This window comes from Poecilia latipinna, unplaced genomic scaffold (genome assembly GCF_001443285.1).
Source record: "Poecilia latipinna isolate Pla-1442-1.1 unplaced genomic scaffold, P_latipinna-1.0 Scaffold2375, whole genome shotgun sequence".
Lineage (NCBI taxonomy): Eukaryota > Metazoa > Chordata > Actinopteri > Cyprinodontiformes > Poeciliidae > Poecilia > Poecilia latipinna.
Window position 1 is genome coordinate 16,666 of NW_015114991.1, and position 25,669 is coordinate 42,334.

The 25,669-nt window shown below is 40.2% G+C and overlaps 1 protein-coding gene, 1 long non-coding RNA gene and 1 pseudogene across 2 annotated transcripts in view; 1 reads left to right on the top strand and 2 right to left on the bottom strand.

Annotated features, from left to right (window-relative positions):
- LOC106937547 (uncharacterized) overlaps positions 1-4,213 on the bottom strand; it is a 9,834-nt gene extending 5,621 nt beyond the window's left edge. Inside the window, exons 1-2 of the long non-coding RNA XR_001422415.1 lie at positions 3,986-4,213; positions 1,573-1,760 (exon numbers count right to left, since the gene is read on the bottom strand). This is a non-coding gene — a long non-coding RNA (uncharacterized LOC106937547). The remainder of the gene's footprint in view (positions 1-1,572; positions 1,761-3,985) is intronic.
- Positions 4,214-8,736: 4,523 nt separating this feature from the next.
- Positions 8,737-11,569, bottom strand: LOC106937549 (zinc finger protein 239-like; annotated as a pseudogene).
- tmem244 (transmembrane protein 244) overlaps positions 11,566-25,669 on the top strand; it is a 48,542-nt gene continuing 34,438 nt past the window's right edge. The window contains exon 1 of the mRNA XM_015019111.1: positions 11,566-11,649. Coding sequence (XP_014874597.1) covers positions 11,608-11,649 — 42 coding nt within the window. The 5' untranslated portion in view covers positions 11,566-11,607. The remainder of the gene's footprint in view (positions 11,650-25,669) is intronic.

Genomic DNA, 25,669 nt, shown 5'->3' on the forward strand with positions numbered 1-25,669 from the left:
CAGTAAAAACTGTATATGAGACATCGGAATATTCCAAGATTTTTTGTTTAGCACATTAAGCTAATAGCTCATCTAATGTGTCTTTAGAGATATTATCAGTAAATGGAAACAATTATATTTTGTTCGTAAGCTACAATAAAACTAAATGTAAGTGTTTTTTTTTGCTGAAATTAACTTAGAAAGACAAGGGGGTTTTTTTGTTTTCAATTTTTCACATTTTATGACGTAAACATTTGTTTTACTAGCTTCTAGCTTTGAAGCTAGTTTAGCGTTAGCTCGCATGTTAGCTCGTCTTCTAGTTTATTAAGTCTGTACTTAGCATTGGATCATTATGTAGTTTACAAATAAAATATCTTCAAGAGGGGGAGCACTGCAACACTAAACGGAAAAGAAGTATTTAAGAATATCCATGAAAACTTAGCACTTCTTTGTAAAATAGGTAAATTAGGCAATGATCACAAAAAAAAAAAACTTTTTGTAGCTGTAGTAAAAATAGCTAATTTAATCATAGTGAACCACCAAAGGATTTTCGCTCTAGAAGCACAGATGGGTAGATGTTTTGCTAATGGTGAAATGGGACATGACAGCCGTATTTAACTGATTATCAGTGAATGGCTGTAAACTGCGGGATTGAGCAGCTGTAATTGATTAGATCTGCTCCAAGCACAAACAGCAGATGACGAGATTTTCATATTAACTGATTCAAGCTCGTTTACTCTGGACATCTTCAAAAGAACGACACAAGAGACGAAAACACCCTCGCACCTCGCTTTTGATTTCATAGCTATTGCTTTAATATAACTGGGCACGTTTCCCTCAAACCTATTAGCAGCCGGATCAGATGGCCAAAGTAGAGTCACGACTTTATTTATTTGAAGTGAACGACTGAATGCATCTGTTTGTGCTTTATGTCAACGCAAAGAACAAAGGGGCTCAGGTTAAATCGGCAGAGCAGCATTTGTGACCAAGTCCCAGAACACATACAGAGGAAAGAAAACAAATGTTTCTGAATATTAAACATAACTGACAGCCACGCGCTCTCCCCCTTATACTTCACTCTTTTTGCTTTAGATACACACGTGTAACACCATAGGACCACAGTTGTGTAACCATCTTAGTTATCTGTATCCTCGTGGTTAAATTTAGATTTATCCCAAAAATGTCACAGTGCTGATATTCAGGTTTTTTTTTTTATCCCCCCAGGAGCCAATTTTGGCCATTTTCACTTATTTTATTTTATTTTTTTTTGGACGTAGCTTACTCAGGACCCAAAGATATTTCTTCGTAGCCGCGGGCGACGAGTTGTCATGTGCAGCTCAAATAAATCTGGAGGTATGAGTAATCCCTGGCCTGCTGTTAGCACCGTGTGCTTGGATGACGCTAGGAAACAGGAAAACCTTTCTGCACATTCTCGTAATTGGGCTGCTCCTCCTCATTCTGGGATAAAATGAAAGTTTTCGCGGCGCCCGAAGGCAGCCTGCTGCGGTGTCTGCTCAGTTGCGATCGGCTCATGTTAAATACAAGGGCAAGTTATCCGGATGACATGACACGAAGACCTAAAATCGCGCCCACCCTGTCTGAGTTTCCAGCTGAAGTAGATGATTAGTTGCAGCAGCAGCAGACAGACTGACAGGAATAGCAACAATCCAAACAGCCAGAGAGGAAGAAAGCTGTCTGTGTCTCTGTTTGTGAGCGTGACAGTCTGTTGCAGGAGGAGGGCCAGATCAGCCCAGGGGCCACTCAGCACCTCCATGCTTGTTCTAGAAGAGAGGAGCGGACATCAGGGGGTTGATGTGGCATAACGGACATTGCAGCAAAATCTGTGTTTATGATATTCACATTAAGATACATGCAACTTCACAATTTTTAACAAGATACTTTATTAATCTAGCCCAAGGGCCTGAAATAAAATTAGAATTCAACAGGCTGAACATATAGCTATGTTTTTAGTCTCCATTTCCTCTCCACACCTCCGTTTCCCCCTCCCTCATTTTCACACTTTACATGTTCTTGGATATAAATTGTATACCCGTGCTCTGCATTCATTTCCAGCCCCATCTGTCACACCCACAGCTTAATTTAACTGGCATGTGTTGAGCGGCTCACTGACCCAGCAAGCAGGCTGTCTGAATTCGTGAAGAGCACCTGGTTTGGGTTAACATAAAACAACGTGGCTCGGCTCGTAACGGACCCCTCTCGCAACATGCTGCAATTTCTGCCCTCAACCCCGCTCGAAAAACATTGCATTCATGAAGTAAACGAAACCTGCAGCGTTTAAAAGTCCTCCGAGTTTCTTGTAACTACGTGAATAAAGTTTTATCTGCTGCGTTATTTACCATAAGACCTTTGGCTGGTAGGTAAATGAAGATTCTTCGCAGCTTTCATGTCCCGGAAAAGCAACAACAAAATCAGATTGCGGATTTTTCAGGAAAAACTACTGAACTCCCCCCAAAAATTTTCATCTCAGACTCTGTAGGTCTCATTAAGTGCATTAAATGTTAACGTTTAATGACGGCACCGTTATTAAAAAAGGAAAAGAAAAAAAAAAACTGGAACACTTTGTGACTAGCTGTGCTTCTCCTGACTAAAAGAAAATCGCAAAAAGTCAACTGGTAGCTCTGTAGTTCTGCATCCAGATGAAACCAGGTTTTTTTAGGATGATCTCATTTGGGAACATGAAACCACAGGTGAAATGTTTGGCCAGAATTTGCGCAGCACATTGGCACAAACGCTTTCATGCTTGCTGCGCAGCGGCAGCCCGGCGGGGGGAAGGTCAACGGATTTGGCTAGTCTCGCAGCCACATCACCTTGGTACTCGGCGGACATTGAACTTTTAAAGCTTGTCCACTGCTGGGTCACGCAAGCAATGAAACATGTCGTCTAAAAAGCAAAATAAAGACGTTTCCATTCAGTCTGGTTTTTAATTGAAACTTATGATTTATATGACATCAATTTTTTGGTTGTTAAATTAAGCATTTTAGCAAGTATAGTAATTTCATCGATTGTGCGTAGTTTTGGTTATTTTAGATTTTACAAAAACTATATTGATGTTTGGATACTTATATGTTTTGGATTTATGCGTTCAGATTTTTACAACCATACTTTGTTTTTCATATTTACTTCTGGTAGTTCCTCACTAAATTCATTTGCTTTTCTCCAGTATATAATAATTGTTGTGTTTACCTATCTGTTTGGGTTTTGTAGGTTGTCGAACTTTCTTTTGTCAGTTTTTAACCTCAGAGAATCACTTTCCATTACAGTTGTTTCTACGAAAATCAGTCTGCCTTGTTGTCAGAGTTGATCCTAAAAGCTTTTAAATGACATTATGTGTGTTTTTTTTTGTGTGTTTTTTTTTTAAATACTCAAGGGTAGTTTTTAATCATTTTAGCACCTGCTATGTCCTGAAATGTAAAGACACAGACTGGAAAGAAGACAGCAGCATCAGAACTGCTTTCTGAGCCCGTGACTGGCACGGTTAACTATTATTTGATTTTAAATTATTTTCTCTCTTTCCAGCTTAACAGTAAAAATGTCAAACTGTTATTGTGGGAAACGTCATAGCGGACCACCTGACGCACAGAGCCACAAGTGTGTGTTTTTCCACACCGAATCACTGAACTTTTACGGCGACAGTTTTTAAAAAGTTGCGTTCATTTGCGATAGCCGCCCACAGGTATGATTTCGAGCGACTTGAAGCGGAGCAGAACCTATTTCTGGGTCGAATTTCTACCTGTGAAATTACAGCCTGCATCCGAGGGTGCACTTATGCACTGAATTTAAATTACACTCTTGTTCCTGAAGCAAACTGCCATGAAATTAGTCTGTTTTTCGCCCGCCGACGTCTGGTGACAAAAGCCAACGGCAGTAAAAAGATATGGAGAAGGAAATGAAATCGAGGCCCTCGTTCGCTTGCGGGGCACGCTCGTGCCGTACCAGAACTCAACTCTCGTCTTGTAGGAACGGGAAAGCAAAGGAATGCACTCACAGTTTTCAGGATCCTTTGGTGTCCTGCCAGGTCCAACCTCTGTCAGAGTGTGACAGCAATTTATTTTTATTTATTTATTTTGCAAAAAATAAAAGAAAAAAAAGAACCCAAAAGAAGACATTCTTGCTCTGAGGAATAATCTTTTCCTCTGCTTTTGCCATTTGATCAGATCTGCCACTGTTCTCGACTCTCTGCCACTCGCCCTCTGTTGTCAGTGTGAACTTTGTTCTGTTTTAACAGTCCAGCCTTGTGATTAGTAAGAAGATTAGCTGTAGCGGCCTGAGTGAGTGTGTGCCTTTGTAACGTGGAGATACTGTGCAGGGGTTCTTCACGTTTCAGCTTCCTCCAAAAGAGCAAAAATTCGAAAGGGAGTTCTTCGTTTCATATGCAGCGCCTTGAGTGCACGTGTCCAGTCTCTGATCACTGAACCTGAGGACTTTGGACTTGCTGCCTCGTAAAATGCTCAACAACACAGAGACGCTTTCGCCTGCTTGTCTCTGTCCTCTTTCTAAGCGAACATCCAGTCTGTCTCGGATTCTTTCTTTAAAACTTCTGTTTTCGTCTAATTGTGTCTCTGCAAGCAAACCCATTGTTCCCTCTGCTGATCAAACACAACATTCATGGCGGGGCGTTGAATTGCTTTTCTGTTTGTTTTTTGTTTTTGTTTTTTTGTTTCAGTTCAGCCCCACCATTTCATATCTTTTTGTATTTTTCACCTTTTATTTTGCACGCAAGTTGAATGAAAATTCACCTTCACTTTGCAGCTTTTCCATAAAGCCTTATCTAATCTAGGCAGGTGAACCTTTTGGGTTTAGTTCAATAAAGAGTAATAACTGTATTTGTAATGTGATGTATGATGGGGGGGTGGGGAGGAAGAATACAAAGAAAAATTTTCACTTTTATGTAGCTATCTGTTAAATTAGGTAAAATGCCTGTCAAATATTAAGTCCAGTCATCGGCTAAGACGGCGACGTGATCTGGAAAAATAAAATCTTTCACTTCCAACTGAGGGGAAGTAACCCAACCACCTGAAAGAAAACACTTTCTGAATTATTAAAATATTGTCACTGAAGCACCGTGCCGGTATGATTCACATTTGTTTGACTTTGTCTAATTTTACGTCCCTCCCAGCAGCCTGCAAAGCTATCGTTCTCCTGTGTTGTGCAGGCATTTAAAACTGATTGGTTATCAATTTGAGGCCAAATTTCAGGAGTTCAGAGCGATCGTTTGAAAATGTAAAACTACCCTCCTAACTCTTTATCTCAGTCATCTGTGAACAAGTAAAGGCATTGTTTGCTGCAAACAAACAACAACAACAAAAAAAAAAAAAAGAAAAGGAATTGACTGTGCTTAAATGTGAACAATCTGTTGGATTTTTTTTTTCTTCTTCACAGATTTAACTTTAATGTTTTTTCCCACCAGCCAGTTCCATTACTGAAAGAAAAACCGCCTTAATGATCCTATCAAAATGCAGCTCCGTCTCAAATCACTCCACCAGATGTTTCATTTAGCCCGTTCCTAATAAGCTCCTAAAATCACAAAGTTAAAAGAGAAAGAAGAAAAAAAAAAAAAAGCTCTGAGTTCACCGTTTACCATCACCACCGCCAGGACTTCAAAGCACCGACGTTTATGTTTGATTTCAGTGAGCGACCTTTGCACTAACTTGGTAAAGGAAGATGTGTTTTTTTTTTTTTTTCTTTTTTCCTTCTTGAACCCTGTTACTGTCACGTCTCGTCATCGGTGTTTCTGTGGTATGAAAGCAGAGCCGTTCCTGTCTCAGTCGGGCGTGTTTTCGTAAAACTCACAGGCGTTAGCGCCGGTCGGTGAGCCGCGCAGGCTAATGGAGTGACGCCATTGTGAGGATCAATAAGAATCGATCGCCTTTGTGTGGTCAACAGATAGGGGAGGGAGGGAGCTTGTTTTTGGAGAAGTGTGTCTTCATGTCGCCTTTTGACCGACGAAGCAAAGCGGGGCCAATTCTGGAAAATTACCCACACGTCTTTCTACCGGGGGGGTTTACAGATCTTTGTTTCTCCGTTTCTGTTGTGCTGTTTGATCAGAGAATTAATTACGTTTAGGCATTTTGCTGTTTATGTGTTTGTTTGTTGTCTGATAAATCACCACACGTGGCTTTATTGGGTTTGCTTCAGCTTTTAAGGAAAAGACAGAGCCTGGAGCCATTTTAAATTTAAACAGCTTAATGTTTTCAAGTGGTTTTATGAGTTTTCTCTCATGCATAATTGTTCAATAATGGCCTTTTTTGTTTATAAGGAAGAAAGGGCCTTGTGAAATTAAATCACACGCCAAAAGACTGCACAGGGAAACGACCACTAGAACTACATCAGAGAAGGCAATAACTTGCAGTAAATTAGGTTAATGCATCAAAATTCTAACAATAAATTAATTTGAAGGGGGAGTTCAAGATTTCTAGGACTTTCTCATGCGAGAAACCAGGATGTTAATTGTGCCATCAGTGATATACTCTGACATTACAGAGTTTAACAAATGTAGCAATGAATGAATGTTTATTTCAAACAATATTTATTAATTAGTAGTAAAAAAAAGTATGAAAATCAGTTCAAAGAGGAGCAGAAAAAAGTAAATACTCCTTATTCTATTTTAGTTTTATTCTATCGCATATAATTTAGTGGACTGAGGTGACGATGTCGTTGTGCTGAAAAGAAATATTTACCTGCGTTTCATAGGAACTGAACTGAGACGAACCACTTCTGCTCCCTGCTGTAAGCTGTCATCTTTCATGCCTTCACTCGGCGCTTTTCAGGTGCGGCCTGGATCGATGTCTCTGCGCTTTTGTTGGATGTTAAAAAGGAAGCAAAGGAAAGAGCTGTGAGTTCTTTGTGAAGCTGTCTACCCAGGATAACCTTTCATGAATATTTTCCTTTCATAAAGGATGACGCTAACTGCAATTGCAGCTACACGTTTCAGCTTTGTTCAACAGGCACCTGAATGGTGTCTTTCTGTAAAGAAATCAAATACCTTTTTTTCTTTTTTATCATCTTACAGGTAATTTGTGCAAATGGCTGACAGCTTTTCACCTCTCTCAACTTATCTTCTGTTCCCAGCCACCTCTTGATTTCTTCACGAGCCACTTTGTTCCTTTTCTGACCGGTTTCATTTTTAAGCCAGTATGTCAGTGTGAAGGAATCTAATTCGGCGTGTGTGACAGTCAACAATTAGACCTCCCCCTATAAAGTGCCACTGTGGCCCAGTGGAGTTAGCATGATGACTCTCGGTCTTTCAACTCCCAATTAGTGCACATGCACAGTTAATAGGAGGCTTTTAGATGTGATGCAGGGAATACCGGCGTCTGGCTTCTTATTAAAACAAGACTTCACACATTTTCAAAGTAAACACTAGTCAAATCACATAAAAACATCAACAGGTTACAATTACGGTTTCTCATGTGGCTCTCTGCCCAGGGCGTCATAGCTTGGAGACAAACAGCTGCTCAGAATGAAAAAAAAAAATTCTCATTTTTATGTCCAGTCAATTGAGCTGATTTGCAGCTTACTCGGTACTGAACTAAAAAAAAAGTTTTATTTTTTTTAATTTTTTTATGAAATCGAGTGAATTTAAAGTTTTTAGTTTACACTTCACAAAAATGCATTAAAGCATTATTTAAGATGTATTTAAGGTAGATTCCAATTGTGAAAACACACACACAAAAAAACATTTTCAGTGCTCTCTATTTATTAGGATCACCTAATTTGAAGCAAGTTAATGCACAATACAAAGCGTGACTAAAAATGAACATAGTTATTTCAGTTATTAGAGATGCTTTCAGTTGCAGCCGGCTAAATAAGGGGCTCAACAAGGGCGAAATTCATGCTCCAACCGCCGCTGACGGTTAAAGGAGACAGGTTAGCAAGGATACAGAACATAAAATATAATAAAAAAGATTAGTTGTACACAGTGAGCACGCTGCTTTCTGACATGACAAGCTGGACCTCTAAGCTAGACAGCACTCCCAATTAAGATTACTGTGAATATTTTCTAACAAGCACCATGCGGGCTGTCACCATGTTGCTGTGCGATAGTGAGAGAGCGAGGGTGTACGCATGCTGAGGGGAATGCCTTTACGATGATGGTGATGCAGAGTGACTATGAGCATGTATTTCCCAACATTTTCTTGAATCTCCTACCTTACTTTTTCTTTGTGTGTGTGTGGGGGAGGGGGTGTATGCTTTTATGAAATGCTTTCCGAGACCCATCTCCAATTTTCCTCCCCGCCTGCCTGTCTTGTTTAGCTTCCAGTTGTCATAGAAACCTTTTGGCCTTTTTAGCATAAGTTTTGTCTAGGGTCGCCAATGATGCTCATCTCCATAGTAACTGACTTAAAACAAAAAAAAAAAAGAAAAAAGAAAAAGATTCAAACCTTCCAACAAGAAGTGTGACATTTACTTACAGGCGTAGTGCAGCAAGAATGTGCATTTTCTGGGACATTCAGTATTGACTGGCAGACATAAGGCTAGGAGCTAAGAAAGCACAAATCTCTCCATGCCCAAATAAAACGGTGTGGCAGCAGCAAATCCATAGATGTTTTATATCAAATTATATCTTTATAATTTGACATAAAGACATCACAGTTTATCACTGCTTCCCATTTCACTCAAAAGTATCTTTACACAAGCAGTAGCACAAATGTTTTCTATACATAAAAATGTGAAAAGTTCTCAGCTTGAGTTCTGTTGTAGAGGACGGGGAAAAAAAAATCAGGGAAAACAAAAGAAATCTCTTATTTTGTTTATTTACAAGCTACAAACACTGCAACATAGCTTGGCAATACAGGAAGTTAGAAAAGTGGTTTAAAACCTTAGTGAACCATTTGGGAGTAGGAGTTACATACATAACACATGCTCTTTTTTTTTTTTTCTGGGGTGAACTAGATGGAATTTCACAAAAATATTTCAGATTTAAAAATTGTGAAAAACATGCCCAATTCAAAATGTATACACACATCTACATGTTTATGGAGAGTTTTTTTTTTTTTTTTTTACATCAAACAATTTTCAATAATTGAACAAGTATGGCAAAAAAGACAACAAAAAAAAACGAAAAAAAAAAACGAGGAATTTGAGGATACACTCAAAACAGACCTGTGCTAAAGCTCAATCTGAACAATTAATGAAATACAGGGAATAAAATATGACTGGCTAAAACTACCAGTTACATAATCTAATAAATCTGTAAGTTATGCAAAATGTTTATTAGAATAAAAAAAGCAAAACAAAACAAGACCCAAGTTGAAATTGAGTCAAGACCCTAAACAACGTACAAATATTTCACAGCTAAATGAAGCTGTGCAGATCGAGTATTCATACTGAAATCGTTTCCTCTCCAGTGTGGATCCTCATCATGTGCCTGTTTAAATTTGATTTCTGGGTAAATCTTTGTCCACATAGATCACAACAGAAAGGTTTCTCTCCCGTGTGGATTTTTAAACCTACGCTTTGGCCAAATCTCTTCCCACATTGATCGCAAAAGAAAGGTTTCTGTCCTGTGTGAACTATCATGTGAGTTTTTATTCTTGATTCATTGTGAAATCTTTTTCCACAAAGATCACAGCGGGACAGTTTTTGGCCTGTGTGGATCGTCATGTGTCGGTTTAAACGTGATTTAGGACCAAATCTTTGTCCTCATAAATCACAACAGAAAGGTTTCTCACCGGTGTGGATTCTCATGTGAATGTTTAAACTTAATTTATGGCTATATCTGTTGTCACATAGATCACAAGAGTAAGGTTTCTCTCCCGTGTGGATTCTCTTATGTACCCTTAAAAGTTTTTTTTTCCAGTAAATGTTTTACCACAGTCTTCACAGCTAATCCTCACTCCTGTCTGTACTTTGTTTTTGTGAGTCAACATTTTTCTTCTCTGTGAAACACGCATTATCCTCAGAGGTTGAAGACTCCATTTCTGACTGCGTCACACGTTTCTGAGGAGAGCGACTGTGAAGAAAATGATCAGTACTCTCAGATGAGCTAACAGGTTTGCTAACAATATTTCTATCTGACTCAGGAGCTTTGGTCCCCTTGCAGGCATTGTGCCCGTCTACATCATCGTCCTCTCCGTTGTCCTCGGCGCCTATGGAAGTGGAACCATCTCCGTGATTTTGTCTAGTGATAGATATTCCCCCGTTATTCTCTTCTGGAAGCTCAGTGCCTTTAATTTGGTCTTGATAAAACTGTGAGAGCAGAGGGGGCTGTTTATCATTTTCACCAGTGCCAGTGACGGGAAACCTGATAGCATTGATCTCCTCCTTCCTGTTGAGCTGCTCTGCCCCCAGACTGACGCAGACTCCCTCCTGTTTCTCCTCCATGTGGTGGAGCTCAGGGTCATGCAGGTCAGCACAAGATCTGTGATATTCAGGGGCTTTTTCTTTAATCGCCATCATCCGCTTGACATATGCAGGAAACATTGAAGCACATTATACATATTAGAAAAGTATATATTAGAAAAGGTCGCTTGAGTGAAATGCTCATCCTCTCTGGCTAAGTAAAAGACTGCTTCTTTAAAGAAACTCTGGAACAAAGATTTATTGGTTGACTGTGTATCTAGTAATTGTACATAACGTCTGAAACTGCTCTAGCTGAGCTCTGATGACGTTGCCAAAGCGGTTTTATTTTCTCTAACCTGAGAGAAGGTGATCCACAGCAGAAAGCTTCATCGGTCTCTAGGCCAAGAACAGCAAAAGCATTTCACTTTACCCAGCCACCGCTGCCGGTAAATGGCTTCCTATGTAAGACGCTATGTTTTGGTAGCAGACTCTAGATCAACTGAGGAAGAAGAGAGAGCTGATTCTAATGAAGGACAACAACCCAATTTATTTGAGAATTGCGCAAGAAGGCAATGGCCAGGCTACTGGGATAATAGTTACCACTAAAAAAAGACCCTTTAGGTAACAAGATAATTTGTATGTTTGAAATTAATGAAAATTTTTTGATATTAGGTAATATATACGGTTATAGTAATCAAATCAAAAGATTAATTTCAGAATTAATATTTTAAAAGATCTGTCTCGAAGATATCTAAACAATGGATGAATGGCTAAATAGATCCCTCTGGGATTAGTAATTTGAAGGATTAATGATTACTTTCATCATTTCTTTGTTTAAACTTGTATCTTTCACAAATAAAGTTCCGGAAAATAGAAAGGCAGCCCTTCACAGCGACAGGGAACGCAGCCAGCCAATCGTGTGTAGCGTTGAAACGCTAAGTGGATTCGCACTGCTAAACAAATGAACCTCGAGCTAGCGGAGTTTTGGCACGACAGTGCCCCCATACCAAATCCCTCTTCTTCATCACACAATCTAGTTTCTTCCTCTACAGTGCAGATAAGTCGCTCAAATCTTCGCTGAAATCGCTCACAACCTTCCTCCGCTTATGTGTACGCAGCCATACGTTGTTTACTTTTAGCATGTGCTCGTTACGTTACAAAATGGCGCCAACTGTAGACTGGATGAAAACACGCTTACCTAATCTGTGCAGCAGAACCTTGGGGTTGAAACGAGCCTCCATGACCTCGTGTTCCAGCTTGACTTCTTTCTCCTCTTCGTTTTAGTTGTTTCGGTAATCTGCCCCACAGCTGCAGCCTCCGTTTGAGATGTTGTCTCCTCTAATGGGACTCCTGAAGCAAAGCTCCAATGTAAGTAAAAAAAAAACAAAAAAAAACCGCGGCGTTTGTGACATCAGGGGCGGATTTTGTAAGGTAGGCTACCGCGTGGGGGAAAAGCTATTTGTATTATAACTTATCTTATCAAAGAAATATTTTTGCTAGAAAAATTAATTGTTAAAAAGAACCACAAAGACAGAAAACCCCCAAAATTAGTCTCTTTCGCTTTATTACTTGCTCACCGGCAAGTGCTAGGTCAAAAACAGTCCCTGTGTGCTACAGCTTCTACACATGTGCTTCGACGTTTATTCCAATAGACTAATAAAACACTGAACATTTAATGTCATTTATTTCAGAATATGTTTAAGGGCTTCGAGCGTCAATATGTTGCAACAAATGCAGTGCGCACACTCATTAAATCCAGCCTTGGCTACAAGTATTTAATCTCTCCTTGAACTTTTGCCTCACGGTGTTTCTGATGCCACACTTTTCTTGTACAGGAAGCAAGGAGCAGAGACGAGCAGAATACATTTAGTGACTAAAAGAAGCATAAAGGGCGGAGGAGAGAAAATAAAAACGAGTCGACGGTCAGGGAAAAGTGGACAAACACCTGGTTTGTTTTCTCCTCTGTGACACCTACGTGGTACTCGGAGCTGCTTTGTTGGTATTTCATCTCTGATTTGGGCATTTGGAAGTTGGAAAGCCACAAGGTGAAAAAGGGTAAGAGGATAATGAAAGTTAAAAATAATAATAATAATAATTATGATTAGCCTCCACTTTGCGAGAGGTCGCAGAGACTTGCGAAGGGAAATCAGGTTTCTCACAGATTAATCGGTTAATAACGCCTGTCGCAGTAATCAGCAGTTTGAGTGTATTCGCAGAGATGAGAGCTGCTGCAGAGACTAATGCAGAGACAACAAGAGGGGCTGGTGGGTGGACGTGTGAGACAGAAGGAGAGAGGAAAAATAATGAAGGCAGAGAAAATTTTACAAAGTGGTGCAGGCAAATATTTCAGATCCCAACTCCGGTTGATTCAATCTGTTGTTTTGACAGTCGGCAAGAGGCAGACAGAGTGCTGCTGGAAATTACTAATCAGCCGAGAAGGAGGCATGATGAGGGCTAACGCAAGAGAGGACCAGACAGCGAGGGAGGACGATGATGAAGGAAAAGGGGTTAAAAGAGACATGGTGGGCGGATGTGAGAGCGAGCGGCGACGAAGGGGACGCCGGGGGAACGAGAGGGACGCGGGCCTGGACGGGCGAGGAGGAGAGAGGACACTGAAAAGTCAGGAGAGTTTTGCCGAGCGCGCTTTGCATATTTCATCTCAGTCGAGCCAGACAGCAGAAGCTGTGAGAGCGAATAATGAAACAGGGGAAGCCTGAGTGAGGGAACAGCTTTGCACTGACTAATACTCGTTACTATAGCAGCGATTTAGCATCAGGGCTGGAGAGTGGTTACATAAGAGTGGGCCAGTAGCGTCCTTTATTAAATTTGCACTCGCATCTTGAGTAAGGACCTCTATCCCGATCGGCTCATCGGGACTCTGCTTACCTTGGAGATGGAGGCTTTTTTAGCCTTCTGCACACTTTGATGTCATCGTGCAGGTCTAATCTTTTAATCCCCAACTCCGAGATGCACCCCTGCTTCTCATGAGTTATTAATCTCCGTTCTGCTGGAAGTAAACGGGAGTAACATTCCAGCCACAAATGTGAACTGTTGGATGCACATTTCTCTGTACAGATGTGCAAGAAATGATCCCATAGTTCTGTCGGTTGTGTATCTCGAAAACATTTATCGAAATATCTGTATTTAGATCAGGGCATCTAGCTTTTCAATAAAGAAATATAGTGATTACATAAAGAATCAGAACTAGAGAAAGGAGCAGTCTCCCTGCTGCAAAATCAACAACTTTAAGTTTGAGTTACACTGCCCATAAGAACAACCCCAATGCCTTCTGGAGACTTCTTTTGTGGTAAGAGGAGACAAGATTGACTCCTAAAGTGTTCCTGCATGGTGTCGATAGTATTTATGCTGAGGGTCTATTTTGCTGGCAGCGGTACTTGCACACAAAGAGGACGGACCCTCAAACTTCAGTTCGGATCGGCGTATGGACGATTAAAACGATGGGGAAACAACTGGATGTTCCAACAGAACAGTGGTTCCGATGACGGATCCAAGCTGTGTCTGGAATGGAGAGAAGGCAGCCGTACCTGCTGCGCTCACTCCGCCGCGCAATAATCAGCGCCAGAGTGCACGGATATTTAACAAATTTCCTGCTATTATTTTTGTGTCGGCTGCTGGTTTGCTTTCTAAACATCGCCTACAGAAATTGGCTTAATGGAAATTGCGTGTTTTACAGAACAGTATGTAACCCTGCAGTTCGAAGTCAATTTAGCAGCTGTTTTTTTTTGTTTTGTTTTGTTTTTTCCCTCTCCTGTTGGCAATCTGCACTTTTATCTCAGTGACTGGAGCATCAGTTGTGGAGCAGCTGTCCCCATGGTGCCCACTGGTTTTAGATGAGCAATACAATAATGTTTTCACATAATCAGCTAGTCAGCATTAGTGAAGATAGTCTTGAGAATCGTCACCCCCGAATCGGTGGTGATGGTGAATACATTAATTTTGAATCATATGTTCATTTAAAAACAAAACAAAAAAACAGTGATCAGATGCTGCCGTCTCTTTATGTGGGAGAGGAGAGGTGAAAGAGAGAGAGAGAGAGAGAAAAGCAGCTTTTACTTAGACGTTTTACGTAACATTCACAAATATAATTGTAATGAAATGGTTGTTCCTTTGACATATGATAATGAGAAAAGCACCAAACGGGTTTGTTCGGACCTTTTTTTGTTTGTTGTTGCCGTATTTAATTTGTTTTCCTCCGTATTTGACTGTTCCCTCCGAAACACGTGGAAATGTGTCGCTGTCACGAAAATGGCAAATGGATAATTTTACAAGAGAAATTCGCTTTCCATAACGGGTAGACTCAAAAGTGCTTCAAAATTATTAAGTACAAACACCAGAAAGTGGGGATGACAAAGGAAAAGTTTTAAAAAACGAGGCATGATGTTTGTTCATCTTTCAAAAAGAAAATTACAAGCAATTATTTTATTGCTGACGTTCTTTACAGAGCTGTTCTTTGACAGCTGTTCTTCATTTTACAGCAAAAGTTTTGAAGAAAAAAAAAATCTCTACAAACAACTTTTATGAGCACATGAATAAACATTAATGAGCTTCTGGTCACTGCAGCCTTCAGGATATTAATGTCAAATTGGTCTTTTTACTATGCTTGCGTTTTTTTTTTTCCCTTTGTCCAACTTGAGTTTCCAAGAGCAGGATAGTTGTTTTGTTTGTAGGATATCCAGGTGACATTTGGAAAGCATTAAAAAGAAATAAATTAAAAAGAAGTTTGTAAACTCTGGTTGCAATATGGCTTCGGGACTAACATTGTCAGCAAGTTAAAAAGAAAAGAAAGGAAATAATTGCGTTACAGGAATCCATCCAACTTGTTGTCGACGCCTGTTTTAATAGACCTCCCTGAACAAATTATGACTGCTTTTAAAAAAGAAAAAATTATAGTCGCTGAAGGAGAAAGTTTATGAAGTATGTTGGACCTCGGCGTTCCCCCTCCACCTCACAAGCAGGGAGTTTTTCGACAGCATTTATAGGCTGTTACAAACTGCAGGACGGCCGGAGATCTTCTCAAGAGAATCGTTTTCACCTTTCGGAGTTTCAGTCTCAATCTTGCGGCCATCATTCTTCAATTTGTGATCCGCTGGGTGCGCTGCTGATGTGGAAACATGCTGGCGAAGTCAACAATTTAAATGCTTTAAAAACGACTTCTTACCCTCGGCCTAATAAAACTTTTTTTTGTGTATATAAGTAGTTACTGTGATGCTGCAGAGATTGCTGCAGACCCTTCGTTTGCTAATCTCAACATAATAATAAACATTTAGATGCTGTATATTGCTTAAAAAGTGTGCTTAATAAAATGCAAAATCCAGTTTTTGGAAGGGGAGAGAAGTTTTCTGTTGCCTTCATGACTCACAAAATACTTTTAGTTTCCCTTCCATAAAGAGCAGAACCAAAAGGCGGAGTAAGAGGTTCACTATAGAGTGACATCTATCCGCCTTTAAATAACCGATGAGCTGACTGCTCCCAGTCTGACGTCGGATTGGTATGGCGTCTCAAGAGCCCCTTCTGTTGACTCCGAAATGTCTCGGCTTTTTAGCAAACACGCCAATGATCTGGTGTTGGCGGCGAAAAAGAACACAAGATTCTTCGAGCACTCTTGAGGAATTAAAATGTCATCGGATTATTTTTATTGTTGACTGCGAGTCGTAACGAAATCCTGTAAATGTGGTTCCGTTATACGAAGCATTGTGCAATATGCTTCCTTCAGTCTTTTGCTTAAGCTTGTGACGCATATTCGTTTGTTTCTGCTGGTTTACCATAAGTTTTCTGAAAGAAAAAAAAAAAGTTAGCTTTGTGGTGCCCAGATGAAAATGTTTAGATTTACCAAGCAGCAGATGCAAAAATGACTCTCTGATGGGATCTGGACATGAAATTTGTGCTAACAAGAGTCTGACCTAGCATGGTTGCACCAACGGGACAATTGCACCCGCTTGTCCTTCAGCTGTAAGAATCAAAGCCTTCTGCGCGCCGGGCGTTTGTGTCAGATACTCTCCTCGGTCCTCTTCATGTAACACACACATGCAGTTCTCACACATACACACAGAGGGGCTTTTAAGCTCTGTGTAGGCTGCTCTGTGGATAATTTATAACTGTAAATGGAGTCGTGTGTGTGTGTGCGTGCGTACATTTGAGAGAGTGGATGTAGAAAAGACAGCAAAGGAAGGGAGGCAGGAAAAGCTTTCAGGGGCACGTCTTTGTGCTAAAAAGCTAATATCGCTTCAAAATGTCTTGAAGTGGAAATTCAGATGTCATGCTTCTTCTGTGCTTTTTTTTTTCTTTCCTGTGTGATTTTGTTATGTCAAAAACAACATAGCCTCGAGTTATGAAAAAGACTTTATTAGCCGTTTGATTCAAAGCAGATGTTCCAAAAGCTGTGACTCAGAGATCAGCAGTTCCCAACAACTGAGCATGAAGGAAATGTACATGTGCATTGTGCGAACACATTTGCCTACAGAATAATCATTAAGTCACAGGAAACGCTACAAACACAAGCTGTGAGCACAAGGCAGTTTAACCGTGGGGTGCATGGGATTTAATAGTAACGTTAAAGTTATATCTAAACATATAAAAGACAAAGGTTTTTCTAACTTTTGTAAAGAGCTGAGGTAGGCAGTGGAAACTTTAATCTGAGATCGTTTAACAGGTAAATAGTTCTGTTACGGAGCCGTTTTGTTCCCAATGTTTCACAGATTAAAAAAAAAAAAAAAAAAGTTAAAACTTAAATTGAAGATAAAACCCCCCACGTTTTTATTCCAACAAATTCTGAAAACAGAGCAAAACGAAATGGTTTCAAGTAAGTTGTTTCTGGGTAAAAGTGCAATAATTAACTCCATTTTCTCTTCAGCGTTTTTTTTTTTTTTTTAAGTTGAAAATTTGCACTGTAGTCAAAAGTACAAGAGCTGCACTTCAAAAATATAAATAAATCAGTCTTTGCATTAGCCGTATCTATATTTTAAAATAGTCTCCTGTTTAAACTTTCTAATCAGTGTTACCAGGGTTACCATTCATCCATCGTCTGCTTCACAGTTCGTCATGCAAAGTGCCCGATGAAAATCCATTTTGTTATTTCTGAACATATTGGTGCAGCAGAAGAGAAAACGGGTGAACACCTCTAAGGGACAAACCAATTAAAAACACACAAAGGAAAAATGAACGAGAAAAACCTAAAAGGATGTAGTCGAAAAGCTTTTATTAACTGATCTCTTTCTTGTTATGTCACAAGAGGATAGTGTGCTTTCCTTAACTCGTGTCAGTGACTTTGATGTTAACAGTTCTTTACTCTCAGTGCTTTAGGTATTTGGATGAGGCATATCTCGCAAAACCAGGCAAGTTTAAACAGACGTGGCTGTTTCATTCGATAAATGCGACAACGCATGCAGATTAGACTCCTTTTAGCGAACAGTTCGTATCCCATTGTGAGGTAATTACTGCAGGCAGCTGGGAACATTGCCGATATGGTTCATTGTTAAGATAATCAAAAGAAATTCAAACCCTTTATATCCTCCACACACTAATCTTTGACTCAAAAGCCATGCAAAATATTTAAAATAGATGCATCATTACGGTCACTCTTAATGGAGATGTGAGAAATTGAGGTTGGCTGCCTTAAAGGCTTCAGGATATCTTAAATATTTCTAATTCATTGCATTTTAACACTGCTTTAAATTACCTCGTTCCATTTAACACAACAAATCTAACTTAATTTCTATTGAATTCAGTCTTTTGTAGAGCATCGATTCATAGCAAATATCTTTTTATGGTTATTTGCACGATAAACATATGTACAGATGTATTCAATCCAGTCCTGTTGACATTTTAAATACACTTCAACTGGATCCTAGTTTTGATGCTGCAATGAAGAAGTTAGTATTAGCTTGTCTCTTGCTCATACTTTGGGTTCTTCGGTGGCCACATCAGTACTCATCGTCCCAATAATCCACAAATAATCCCCTTAAAGACGCTGCTCTGCAGCGAGGCTCGCTCTCACGTGTTGGTTTAAATAAGTAAACCTCGACACGACTCTGCAACAGTTTGCACAGTCGACACAAGTCATGTTGGAGTCATGGACTGAAGCTGCAAAAGCCAATTTTTCAACCCACCGTCAACATGTTTGGACAGGATTTCGGATTCATCGGTCCATTTGGACCCTCAGTCATTTGCTTGTTTTTTTGTTTTTTTTCCATTTTATTCTTAGCTTGGTCTTCCATTGCCGTCCATCTGCCTGAGCATGACGAGAAGAGCTGTTTGTTTGGAGATGATGTGTTCCACTTTCGTGATTCTGCTGGGATGGTATTTGCAGCCACCTGTCATGTGGAAGAATGTCTTCATCTGATCCCTGCAGATCTTAGGCATGGATTGTTCTCCTGATGGTGGTCGTATGAAGCCTCAACCCTGGCGCACTGCGACGGATTGTGATCCAGGTGAAATGTCTCTAATATGGTTTGTAAAAAAAAAAAATGGCAGTGAGATCAGTCAACCCTGCTAGGATGGTGCATTGAAGGATAAAAACTATATTATTATTGTTATCCGGGATTTTTCTCGTCTGCGGTTTCTGCAAAGAGGCTTTACCCTCGCTGCAATTTGTCATAACCACTTTGCAGGCATTGGTCCGGTCAAGTTCAGACTTTCTTGAACTTTCAGCAGCAACTATTACGAGCTTCAGCTGAATGCGTGTTAATGAAGTTATATGGATAATTTGAAACATGTTTGAGGAAAATGCTTTATAAATTCACACTTCTGCACCAAATACTTATTCAAAATTATTTATAGGTGTACCTTCTGTGTCAATCAGTCAATGGAGTTTAGTTGCACAGCACATTTCAGCGACAAGGCAGTTAAAGTGTTTTACGTTATAAAATAAAAGTTGAAATAAGTCATAGAAACAACACACAGATAACAATTGTGAAAGCCAGTGAGGAACATTACATTTTAACGAGTGCCATTGTCAAAATCATCAGTACATGTCGAAAATATTGGTCAGTGTTTAATTTATTATGGTTTAAAAAGCAACCCTAAACAGGAAGTCAATATTCTTTGAAAAAAATTTAAGTGTAGGAAATAAATCTTTACCCGTAGTCATTTTTACAGCTGTTAAAATAGCATGTTTCAAATGCTATTTAGAGTAATCAGTTTATTTTTTTCTTTTTTTTCAAATTTCGAACTCATAAAACTATGAATAAAAATATGATGGCTCGTGTGAAACACTGGATTATTATTAAGTACCGTCAGTGACGAACCTGCAGTATGAGCGCTCGGTGCTAAAGCAGCAAACGTGTGAGCGCAGAAGTGGATTTTTATATCCTTTTACATCATCGCAACAAGATACTTGACTGATGAGCACAATTAAGCACCCTAAAGAGCAAAGGGAAGCTCAGGCGCAGCTGGAAAGGATGAAAAGGAGAGGCATACATTGTGAGGAAACGAGAAACTGGAACTAAAAGGACAGCTAAAGAGAAATAAGGAAGGAGCAATGCACCTTTGGGATCACATTTGTGAAGATGGGAGCAGGAATAACATACAGAATAGCCTGTTAGAGGAAGAAATGAAGAGGAGCACGAAGGAGAGGGGGTGTTGGTGCCCTGAGGTCGTTCCTTTCAGTAAAACAAATTTAATTGCCTCGTTAAGAGAGATCTGGGTTCTTTCCTCTTGATTGGTTGGCTAAACAGACAATGCCTGCTAAGGCAAAGAAATACAGGGTCCATTTGAACTTAAAACTCACAGCGGCCACACAGACTGGCACAGATTGCTTCGCATATGAAGGAACATGTGAATGAGCATATGTGTTTAAGGCATAGATTTCCATATGTGGAAGGGGAGACGCGAATGTGGACAAACACACTAAATTTGTCAGACAGACGTTTGCATACTTCATATTAATGCTCTCCTTCATTTACGCACAAAAAGCTGTGATTGGTGAAGTCGTGCATTTGCTGCACTTTATTAATGAGAACTGAGACCAAACAGCTGTCAGTGTGTGTGTGTGGTGAGCGGTGTGTTTCAAATACAGACACTGATCTGCGTTTAGTGAAAAAGCTTTTAGTTTCAAGAGTCTTGAGGGGAACCCAACTTGAAGATTACACGCACGCGCACACACACACACGCGCAGACAGCTGTGTGACCTCTCTGTCACTCCACCTACGCTCCCCTCCCTCCCTGCATACCCACGGACTGCTTTGTCCACAAACTCCCTGCAACATTTTAATTTCCCACAAGGCTCTTCAGCTCTCCGTCTCCGTTCCTTCAGTCCCGATCGAAAGGCCGTCCAAGTGAATGCATCGCTGTTCATTTCTGCTGTACTGCTCATGTGTTCCTGATTAAAACCGAAGCCAGAAAATAGAGAGACTTGCACAAACATTTGATTAATAAACTTTCATGGTGGAAATTTGCCTTTGGACAAAACCACAAATAGTTTGCAGACGCTCTTTCCAGCGGAAGGTACGTGGTTTTCAAAATGCTTCGCAAATTAAAATTAGAAGTTATTGTGTCCCTTTGTATTCGACTCGACGCTATTTAATATGTCAAAGGCACATTTGTGGTTATTACTATAAACCCGTAGCATAAAGAGCCAATACCGTTGCGCAGTCGGCAAACATCGCAGTCTGTTACATCAAGCACATGGCTTACACACTGACTTGCTTTCACTCCTCATCACATGAGACGAAGATCGTTTATAAGGCTCGAGTCTGAGACGAGTCCGAGTCAAGCCTGGGGGGGATGGCTGGAATATCTAGTTCTGTTTTGCAGTTGTTGCTCTCGTACTCGCCGGACAGATCAGCTCTCTTGGCTACATCCACGTACAGATCCCATTCCTGTCCCATCCAGTTTGGTGTCCCACAGGGTTCTGTTCTGAGCCCATTGTGTCGTCTTTTAAAGACAGCTGTCACTGTTATGCAGACGACATGCTGTTGTATACTTATTTTCTTCCCTGTGAAGTTTCAAAACAGCACATTTTGCTAAAATTCCTAGATTCAATTAAAAAGCTGCATATCTGGGAGATATTTTAAATTAAATTGCAGAAAAACGTGCTCTTTGCACTGGAAAACATGGCTGAAAAGGAGGGGATTCTTGGGCTACTTGTAAAATGTTAGAAACCTTGTGGTGACCTTCGACTTAAAAATCATGTCAAATCTCTGGTTTGATCCTATTAATATCAGTTAACCCTTTCATGCATGAATTATGATCCTTTGTGTCTGGATTTTTTTTTTTCCAATTGTTTTTTATTTTCTTAAGGCATAAAGAAAGGTAGGATTTTTTTTCTTTTTTTAGGTGATCAATTGTAATTTTCTCCAAATACAAAGTTGTTATTTGAAAAAATACATCGGCAGTATTGTTCTGTAGGGGTTATCTGATGTCACAATATTTTTTTTTACCTGGTAGAGTCGTCTACAGTTGCACACGTTACACACGTCGAACCAAAACTTCCCTGGACTTGTTGCCGTTCTGTACAAAACGAGGCGGACGACGACATTTTAAAACTATTCATCCTTTCCTCGTCACTTTGCAGTGATGCACATCCAAATCAAACACACCAAGGCTTAAGGTAGCAAAACAAAATGTGGGAATGTCACTATAAGATAAGACTTTTAACCTGCAGCTTAATATTTCACTTGTCAAAACAAGCTTCGAAAACGTCACCGAATTGCTTTGTGCACTTTTGCATTGCAGAGGCATTTCACTCGCACATAACGCTCAGTGAATCTTTCCAATCAAGCCAAATTATCCATTTGTAAGTGTGTACTTCCTGTATTCAGCTGCCGCGAATTAATTTCAATCAGATAATATTGATTATCTAATTAGCGGGGACAAACATTCATACTGAGGAACCAAGCGGGTGATGCGTCTCAGAGCTCTTCTCATTAGCATCTCTTTCCACCTGTCTGTCTCGGCGCCACTCGCTGCAGAGAAACTAAAAATTTTAAAGCCACCCTTAACACAAAGGAGGGAAACTGAGCCGAGGCAGATACAGGGGTGGGAGAGAACGAGGGGATCAGAGAGACGGAGCCAAAAAAAAAAAAAAAAAAAAAGAGGGAATACGTAAACAGGGTGCAGTGTGAGGGGAGGAAATAATTGAAAAGCTCAAGAAACGGATGAGGGGATGGTGAAGGTAGAGAGCAAACTAGGTGGAAGAGAAGATGGGGGGGGGGAACAATGAAAGATGAAGGAGTCAGACGGGCAAGGGAAGAGGAAGGCAGAAACCAAATTTCAGGAAGCAATATAAAGCAGATGCGAAGCTCGCCGGTGACTCACCTGGCGCCGACGCTGGATGCGTTTGTGTCTTTTGGTTTAATCAGCTTTACTGAGGAGGAATTTGGCTTAGTAGGAATCAGAAAAATCTCATCACACAACACAGTTACGTGCAGTTCTGTGGACAAAAACGTAGCGTTGTACTTGCTCGAATGCTCCTGTCATCTTTAAATTCTCGAATTTGCAATTTCACACCACCTTTAATTACTCAGACTAAAGAGCAGGAGAAGATTCGTGACAGTGCGGAAGATGCAACACCAAGCTGAAGCTTACTTAGACACCAGTTTTTATGTGTTTATGTTAATCGACCTCGGTTCTGTTCAAGCTTGATTTGTGCACCTTCCACTTCAAAGCAGAGAAGTAATCCATAGTCTGAGAAGTAAACATAAAACAAAGGCAGGATAATGATCTCTCTTCAGGTTGAGGCACTAAAACCTGGTGGCAGGTTTAGATGTTTTAAATCAATTACTTGCATTTCCCTGGGATCCCTGATTACACGCTGATATCTGCTGGAAATTAGTTGTTCCCGAAACACATGACGGAAACTTATAAAGCCTATTGTAGGTGTTAGATTATTACATCAGCTCCAGTACTTCATTCTTGTTGCCGGTGAAAATAAACGCTCACATGTCAGCTTAGTTACAAGGACATGAGGGCAGGATGGATTTTCAACCAATTTCTGCAGCTGTGTTCGTATAAAGCAGCTCATAGCTTTTCCGCTTTTCCTCCCATCAGCACATCGAGGTCAAACCATCACATAAACTCTGCTGACCTCAGTCAGTATTTCTGTTATCTCTATGGCAGTCTATTGGTTGAACCCCTCCCTCCACACCTCCCCAAATTACTGCTCAGTTTAGTTTTTTTCTGGCTTCTGGGGGGCGGGGGGGGTTGCTTTTAAAAGCTCGATTTGTGCTCGTGTGACTCCTCAGGCAGGGGTCCAGAGCACATATCACGCTGCTATGGCAACTGGGCCAGCACCCCAGCTCCCCCCCATCTCTCCATCGTGGCAAGTGCGCTAACCCACAGACAAAACGAGCACACGCTAAGACGAACGCCATAAGGCTCTTCTCGGTGATGCGCTCAGTTTTCAACTTGATTACAGAAGGATCTGCTACGCTGGGACAGGAAGTGACACGAGAGAGGTTAATAGGACGGAGCCACTGAAGCGTTGACGATGTTGATCTGTAACTGTGTCTGAACATCTACAAACACAACACACTTCGAAAATATTCACTTGTTTTTCCACTTGATTTAAAAAAAACAAAAAAAAAAAGAGAGAGAGAGAGACTCCAGCGTTCATTTGCTCTGGACGCCAATATGTTTCCCGAGCGGATGACTCACTTCCATTACTAATTCAGCGTTGCTCATCCAAACCACGACGCTCTGCTTTTATCTGTGACGGTTCTGCTGATGCAGTCCCTGCTGCCAGCCGCACCACCAGCCTCCACTCCGCACACCATTTCATCTGGCCTCCAGATGAGTCGTAGTAATTAGTCTGTTTAATGGCCGAGGATGTGAGTGAAGTGCCCACATTGATACTGTTTTTTTTTTTTGTGTGTGTTTAGTTTTTTTGGGGGGCAAAATCAACAGGAGCCTAATACACAAAACACTTACTGCCCCCCTCTTCTCCCCCCCTCTTCTCCAGCCAATTGGAGAAAACACACAAAAAGTTTCAAACAAGCAAATTAAAGCTCATGAAATGAAACTTAATTTAATGTTTGTTTTGTGGTTGATGTGTTTACATCATCTTTTTTGGCGACTTTGATTTTTTTTTTTTTTTTTTTTACTTTTTAAAAAGCCTTTCAAGACTTTGTTTAGCTGTCAGCAGCTGAATGCAAATCATCAGAAAAGGTCAGAACTGACAGGATTGTCCAGCGAACCTGAAATGAACTTTATAAATGTTATTTCGCATAAAGTGCACACTTCTCATGCGTGTCTATACAGAGAAACAGGACTGCACTTTCTTATAACTGTAGTAAAAACTATATGTACACACACGTAGTTTTGATGGCTAAACCACAAGGTGCATTTTGTGTCGGTTTGTTTTATTTTCTAAAGGAGCAGCAGGGAAAGTCATTAAATCTGTGTTTTTTTTTAATCTATTGCAAAGTTCTCAGTTAGATTACGATATTGCTGACTCATTTTATTGATCGTAGGTCTCTTTAAATTCATGTACATGCATCTTTTTCTATCACCAGGCTTAGCCTAAAGGTAAACGTATGGGGCAGTCATCATCTAATACAACAGATAAAGTAAGTATTGAACATTTCAATACTTATTTTGTTTAAATAATTCTAATTTAAATCTCACACAGATCAACACAAACAAAGGAATCGAAGCAAATAAAAAAAAAATCAGATTGGCACAGACGATAATCATTGGACACGGTCGTCCAAATCTTTTCACAAGCTGAAGGTTTTCTTCTACGGTGGAGGATTACAGCATGCGAGAGCACAGAGTGTTTAAATGCAGAGGACGTCTCATGTAAATGCACTTTTGAAAAATTAAACATTGGGCTGACTAGGAATTACTTAAATGCCAACAGCTCTTCAAAGTGTGCGAGGAGGCTGGGGAGATGGGAAAGGTCTGCCTGTGGGATACTCAGATGATGTAGAGTGATAAAAATGAATGCAAGTGGCGCTAAAGCATAGCGAGAGTAACAGAGAGGGAGTTGAGATTGGTCTGCCCCCCCCGTTGGAAGGTTGAGGATTTACCATGGAAAGGCACTTTTCTGGATTAATTTCAGTGGCTAGAGAGAATCATTTTGAAGCACTTTATTCAGACGCGTGCCTCATTTAGCCATCTGTTCTTTCGGGACAAACTTAAGTGATGTCGTTCGCAACTAAACTTTCGATGGAGGAGGTTGGTTCCCGTATTCCCGTATTCCATGGAGGATACAGAGAGAACGAGCTGTTTATGGAAATGTCTAAATCTGTGAGTTCATTATTTTTTTGTGAGATCATGAACCAGAACGAACCGGGAAGGAGACGAGGTTCGTGTTGGTCCGTATTGAGGCTGCTAAAAAAAAAAAAAAAAAAAAAAAAAAAAACCCCAAATAAAAGAAAAAATTTTTTTTAAAAAACAAAAATTTTTTTTTTCATTATGCATTTTTGTTTTT